At 28.0% G+C, this 7,301-nt stretch overlaps 1 protein-coding gene across 1 annotated transcript; it reads left to right on the top strand.

Annotated features, from left to right (window-relative positions):
• Positions 1-1,261: 1,261 nt before the first annotated feature.
• On the top strand, positions 1,262-7,301 carry LOC107884727. The gene is made up of 4 exons (XM_016807482.2): positions 1,262-1,628; positions 3,189-4,500; positions 4,563-4,684; positions 6,373-7,301. Exons 1-4 carry the CDS (start codon positions 1,608-1,610, stop codon positions 6,571-6,573), a joined length of 1,656 nt encoding a protein of 551 aa, XP_016662971.1. The 5' UTR covers positions 1,262-1,607; the 3' UTR covers positions 6,574-7,301.

The raw sequence follows: 7,301 nt of genomic DNA, 5'->3' as shown, positions 1-7,301 counted from the left end.
TTTCTCATAAAGGACCAAAATTGTTATATTTAAGTTAACACTAGTATTTAGATCACCTAAAACATTATCAATTTATATCACAATATAAGTACAAAGTAATGAAACTTTTAAATTAATTATCTTTTATTATAATTTTTGAAATACTAACAAGGAACTTGAGATGGGAAATTACTATTGTCCTCAACAATTGTAGAAGGCTGCAACGTTATAACTTCACCTATATTATACCAAAACTTATGTGCCTAAACAAATACTGTTTTTCATGTTAAGTCGATTAGTCGTGACTCGTCGTTGAACGTTGAAAATTGAAAAGTCAATTTTACCGGCTCTATTATCACTGTTTCACACTTTATCATACATTTCAGCGTGGAAGAAAATTTATTTTAAGAATATTTTCTTCCAAAAAAGAGTAAATCTTTTATCTCATTCTTGGCCGTGGTTTCTCTTTCTACGCTCAGTCCATTTATAATAGGACAATGGACTGCACCACCCGACCACGCCAACCATTGATGCTCCGTCTATGAGTTTAAGGTCTATGAATTTGTCATGACTTGAGCCTAGAGGTGTGTACTCGGGTGTGTACATAGTTTATGAGTTGTTTGATTTGAATGAGTTGACCGAATCAGCAACTCACAATTCAAAAATCGTACTGAACTATTTACAATACCTGACGGATGGTATTAAATTTTAATTTCTCATCACGGGACCCAACTGTCCCCATCCCCAAATAGAATAAACCTGATTCATTATATTATTATTTCTATTATCATACAATACATTATTAAAACACACAACCTGTGATTCTACTGCGCATATGCTTAGTACACAAGGTCCTGTTGATCAGCGGACCCTCTCAAGAACAGGGGTACGACACTCCATGAATGGACCGGATCGGGCGATTGTGGCATTGGGCACGGTTTTCAGGGGGACGTGGCATACATGAAATAGGGAATGGTAAACAAGCCGACCCCGCGTAGCGTATCCCGCCAATGTTCCGGGAAACGTTTACATAAACGGGAGTCCTTAGGTCTAACATGTTGGTGCGCGAAAACGTTTCCATATTTTTTGGAGGTTCAGACTTCAGATCATAGGGAAACAAAACCCCAATCAACTGATCGAGTGTCGTTTCCATATTGTTCTATGGCAAGACCACGCAAACTACACCCTTGCACCGTCTATTAGTATAAGGTCTATGGACAAATTATACTTATAATAATAATAAGTATAATTTGTCATGGCTCTATTATAGTCTATGCTCTATACAGATTAAGATTGAACCGCTCGCTCGACCATAAGACGTTTTTTTCGCACATTCCGAACGCCGGTTGGAGCACATGCACGGCGGCCAGCACCGGCGCCGACGAACGACGACCATCGACGATGACTGTCGGCCAATCACAGAACGCATAGTCATCGCATACGTGGTCAAGCACTGTTGGGCGACTCGGCCTGCATGCGCGAAGCTGGTTCAATGTTAACCTGGTCTGAGTGTAGTTTAATCTCGCCTGCCTCGTGTGCCCGTCACGTGTTCTATACAGTGTTTGACGGTTTTTATAACTCATCTAAATCAATCATTTTTCAACTCTCTACCACAGTTACAAGAAGAAATGGAAACATTGCCGTCAGAGGTACGTGTAATACAATTATAACATGGTCCTAACTAGAGCTAATTGAGAAAATGTTATATTGCTGTTGTAGCAGTCTTGTAAAGTATTTGAGTAAATGTATTTAAATATTTTTATAGTGTTTGGAATAGGCCTGCGCGATTATTCTTTGACAAAACCGATTATCAATTATAGGTTCTAATCGATTTTATCGGTTAATCAGTTATCCGATTGATCAATCGATTAATTCAATATTTCAACAATTGTACTAAAAAACCGATTAATTTAAAAATAAATAATTTTACATCTTCACATTTTTTTTATATTCTAATGGTTTTTTGCCAAATCTTCTTTTATTTGTTATCTACCTACATTCTACACAGACACACAGTAAACAATATTTTGTGTTATACGTCTTATACTCTTATTATAGTTATTATTATAAACTATTCATTGTTATCGAGAGTAGCTATTTTTAAACTTATCAGCTTAGTAATGAACAGTGGTATATGGTATACTAGTTTTTTAATTGTTGATCTAGAAATAATTTAGATTTGACCGATTTGGGACTATGTGTGTAGTACGAAAATTTGGATATTTTAGAGACTGGGCGCCTAATATAATGGATATTGGATAGTCAGAATTTCAATTTTTTATTACTATCTTTATTTATTACTGACTGGTTGAGTACAATGTACATGACAAACAATTTCAAAAAAACTTTAACATAATTCATCAAATTACAATATTACATAATAATTATATTATAAGCATAACAAAATTAATAAATAAAGCTGTTAAAACATAAGTAATGTTATAAATAAATAAAAAAAAAACAATCAATTATTGATTATTTCTTTATTGATTGATCGATATTAATCAATTTAATCGAATTAACAATTAATTGGTGTATTAAGATACTTATTGTAATATCACTGATATAACCGATTAATTATATGTATAATTGATTAATTGTTATAACCTCGCAGTCCTAGTCTTGGACGTAATTATATTTAAAAACCAAATATTTATTAGTAAGCATGTAAGTACTTTCAAAAATTTAGAAGAATTATTTGTCACACTTCAGTATGTCTTTTAATAATAGTTAGGTATTTGTTATACTATTTTATTTTTAATTAACATTTATGCGAATATTCATTTATTTTATTTTTTATTAACAACCGTTTATCGTTTAATTAATATAATAATATAAATATTATTTAAGTAAGTACCTACCTATTTTAGAAATAAAATACAACCAATTATTTATTTTAATTTTTCATTATGAAGTATAAAATAAGGTAGGTAGTTCAAATTTCTAAATTCTAATGATCTTAAATGTGACTTACAATTTAAAATAATTAATTACTGTGTACTAATTACAAGATTAATATTTTTAACTACTGGTTACTAGTAAAATTAAAAAAGTATTTAAATAGGTACATGCCAAGTATATGTATTTGTTTTTAAATGCGTTTGAAATTTGAATTGGATATATTCGTATCTGTATTAAAAATATTTTTTACAAGTTTGTCTTGAAAGTATATAGTACTGTATAGTTATATTTTTGTTTTTGATTTGCAGATAATCACTCAAATACTGGAATACTTGCCATTTGATGATCGACGAGAACTGGCTAGGGTCAACAAAGTGTTTTATCATGCTTCATCTCACCCAGTATTCTTAAAAAAAGAGTTACTTAATTATGAACAATATAGAGTCAATTTGAATAACTTTAACGATTTCAAAAATATGTTGTTGAAATCAAGAAGAAAATTGTTATACTTGAAATTTGTTCATTTAACTTTTTTAGATTTAACCATTTTCACAAGCTTAGGGAATCACATTATATCACTAAGTGTTATTGATTTGGTTTTGCCAAATGATTCATTTCTAGATGCTATTACACAATGTTGTAGTAATCTCGAAAAACTAGAACTTATAGATGTGATGAATTTGATTTTAACTAATAACGACCGTAAACCAATACTTAAGTTGTGCAGTTTGACTTTAAATAATATTAAAATATCTGATAGAGGATTTAATCTAATTTTGAAACTTGCTCCAAATTTAAAGGATTTAAGTATTCTTGATTGTCATTTAGTTGGTACAAACTCAGTCATGAAAAGGGTTTATCCCCACAGCAGTAATTATATTGATTGTTCATTTACCAAGTACAATTCAAATGATATTTTTTCGGGGGAAAATATTTTACACCATTTAAATAATTTTGTTCGCTTAAATAGCCTTAGGTTAAATGATTGTAGTAGTATATTTTATCGGATTCAACCCATACAACTTGAAATTAAATCATTGTCGTTGAATGTTTTTGAAACAATTGAGAGTCTTTTTAATCCCGAATACCTCATCGACTATGAAAAATTAAAGTTAGTATTACGTCAATATATATTTTTAGAACAATTAGAAATATTTGGCTTACCCGTTGAAATGTTGTCAATTGTTTCTGAACTATATAATCTTCGACACTTGACATTAAGTTATACTATTAATGATTCAAATTACCTCGATTCTGGCAAATATCTTAAATCATTAGTGGAATCGTTTAAAAATATGAAATATATCAGGACATTATCATTAAATTATAGAGGTTTTCTTTCTGATCTAGATATTGATTCTGAACTTCCAATATATCCGTTTCTGGAATGCACACTGAAGTCTCTCACATCATTAGACTGTTCTCTTGATTCAAATCTAGGGGTATTGAAATTTGGTAAAAATTTAACAAATTTACGAATAAGAAATGGTGATATTCTTAAAGTCGAAGATTTACAACTATTATTCAGAAATCTCACTTATTTAAAGCATTTGTGGGTTGAAAAATGTTCTGTATTAAATGATGAAATTTTTATTAAACTGCCAATATCTAATCTAAAAGGTAGATTCCTATTAAAATATTAACTAAATGTTATTTTTTTAACCATATCTTTATATTTCCAGAATTGATTACTTTACATATAATACCATCAAATATTTCACACCGATGCTTGCGACACATTACAAATTCAAGATTAAAAGTTTTGTACCTCACTGAAATGTCATTAGAACCGTGTTCAACGAAGGTAATATCATGTTATTAATTTGATTGATATGAATATTCCATTTTAGGTTTTTGTCAATTTTAATATCCTTATCTTTAAATAGGTTAGACTTATAGGTTGATAATTAGAACATTTATTTCTAGCGTCATTTTTAAAAATTGGAATAACAATAGATTCTTTAATCGAGTTTGGGAATTCACCCTTTTTAATGCAAATATTGAATATTAAAGATAGAGGGAAAGATATAGAATTAGCCGTTGTTTTTAAAATATTATTTGTTAAATAGTTATTACAGAAAGAGTTATAATTTTTGCATTTGTTAATTAAATTGACAATATCTGATGGTTCAACTGGTTTAAAAATATTGAATTAGGAATGAATCAGTTTTTATTTAGATCAGAAAAGGGAACATTTTTAAAATTATTATTTTTAATATTCATGGTTATTTTTGCACCAACATAAGAGAAGAAAGTATTAAACTCACACACTATGTTCTTTTTCTCTGTTAATTTTGCACCATATTTGTCCTCAATATTATAAACCATTGTTTTATTATTTTTAGTAATATTAGCAGCTTCTTTTATTAGATTCCAAACTTTTTTAGATTCATTACCACCGAGATTTATATAGGTATTTTATTAAGGTATCTGAATCAGTAGTATTGTTACAATCAAGTTTAGGATAATTATTAATGAACATGACGTGATTACATATAGTTAAGTTTTGAGATCGATGGCAGTTGTCGCACTTCCAAAGCCGTTTTACATTTCCCAATTTATTATAATAATAACTAAAAAAAATGGAAACTGAAAATGTCCGTAAACAGCTCAAAAAGAGTCAAAATATTTTCGAAATTGTATGATGTATAGGAAATGCTAATATAAACATTCAGTAAAAATTTCATGTATCTACAGTTATTCGGTTTTTAATTACAACAAAATAAGAAAATTGTTACATGAGAAATCAAGTGAATATCAAATGTTGTAAAAATATAAATTTCAAACGCTCATAAAAATTTAATTTGACTTTCTTCTAGAAATTTTTTTTTTGATTAAGGTAGACAAACTTATGAGAAATTTTGTATTACATTTTAAAATCTTAGATTTAAAAAGAAATTTTTTTATGAATTTCTAACTCAAAATAATTTGCAAATTTTTGTAATTTTTATGTATTTTGTCAATATTTGAATTTTAAATGCTTATAAAAAAAATTGTGACTGGATTTTTAATTTTTTTCATTTGCCATTGAAACAATATACTAGGAGCCCTCTATTAAATTTTCATGTTCTTTTAACCAACAAATAAAATTTTATTGATATTTATGGAAAAAAAAACTAAAAAAAATGGAAACTCAAAAAAGAGCTCAAAATAAGTCAAAATATTTGGAAAGTGTGATGGTGTACAGAAAATGCTAATATAAACATTCAGTCAACATTTCATATACCTACGGTCATTTGCTTAAGAGATGCACTAAAAACCAAAATCAATTTTCTCGAAAACAGATTTTGCATATAAATTCCCGTTTTCCTTAATTTTTCTTTTGTTTTTCACGACGCTTATGAAAACTACTGAATAATTTTTACTTTTAACCAGTTTAATAAGTACTAACCAGATTCACTTTCCTATCAGAAAGGATACTGTTGAAGAAAATCTAAGCATTTAATAAAATAAATAATACTTTGATTTACCAAAGCTTTGTTTTTGTTGCAGGCAGAATTAAATGAATTCAAACATAGTATAGAAATTTTGAGTCATGCTGTACCCAAGTTAACTCAACTCAAGATACCTGCACAACGGATGAGTATGGAGATAATTAAACGGTCCGATAATTCAATTTATTTTGAAACTAATTTTATGGAATTACTGAAAACTTATTTTAAGAGGCTGAAGATTTTGAAACTTTTCTACTAATTTTATAGTAAATTTAAGGAACATAATATTCAAAATATGTATTATTAATGTACATGTTATTGGTTATTATTTTAAGTTTTTAATTATTATATACAAGCGGTTTACTCGGCGGGTTTTATGGTAGCTGCTTATAGTTATATAAGTTAATAATTGCATACTAATACATCAAAGAATAAACTTATAACTATTGCAGTATTAAAAAACACAAATAGAAAAGACCTTATTTAAAAAAAAATTGGCTTATGAAGACTGGTAAGTGCTAATTCAAATCATATCTCCAAAAATGTAGCAGTTTTTTAGTTTTTCATTGATTTTTTAAATTGTTAATCAACTAAAAATTTTTGTTTGCAATAAAATTTCATAAATGTTACATCAAATTAATGTAGTTTAGATAATGAGATATTTGATTAATATTATATATATTGTGTTCTTAGCTCTTATCCATAAAAGTCACTGTAGAAAATATATTTTAAGTATTTTGATGTTATTAGCATTATGTTAGTTTCAAACATTAAGCTTGAATATTTATTGATGTAGTATTCAGGTAGTATCATTATAGTTAGTTATGAATTATTCTGTATGTAAAGTTATTGTATTGACTATTGAATAGTTTTAAGTAAAACTTGTTTACGTGTATAATATTGTAGAATGTTTTTCTTTGTACTATGCTATAATAAGTAGGTACCTAGTTAATAGTATTTACTATTTTAAGGTTAAAATAAATACAC

This window comes from Acyrthosiphon pisum, chromosome A3 (assembly GCF_005508785.2).
Source record: "Acyrthosiphon pisum isolate AL4f chromosome A3, pea_aphid_22Mar2018_4r6ur, whole genome shotgun sequence".
Lineage (NCBI taxonomy): Eukaryota > Metazoa > Arthropoda > Insecta > Hemiptera > Aphididae > Acyrthosiphon > Acyrthosiphon pisum.
Note: the sequence above shows the minus strand (reverse complement) of the source record. Positions and strands in the feature narration are given on the sequence as shown.

Excerpts from the sequence above, each read along its gene's own strand:
- LOC107884727 (XM_016807482.2), top strand. The coding sequence starts at position 1,608 with ATGGAAACATTGCCGTCAGAG. Across the intron at positions 1,629-3,188 it reads TGGAAACATTGCCGTCAGAG|ATAATCACTCAAATACTGGA; the intron begins GTACGTGTAATA and ends TTTGATTTGCAG. Across the intron at positions 4,685-6,372 it reads TAGAACCGTGTTCAACGAAG|GCAGAATTAAATGAATTCAA; the intron begins GTAATATCATGT and ends TTTTTGTTGCAG.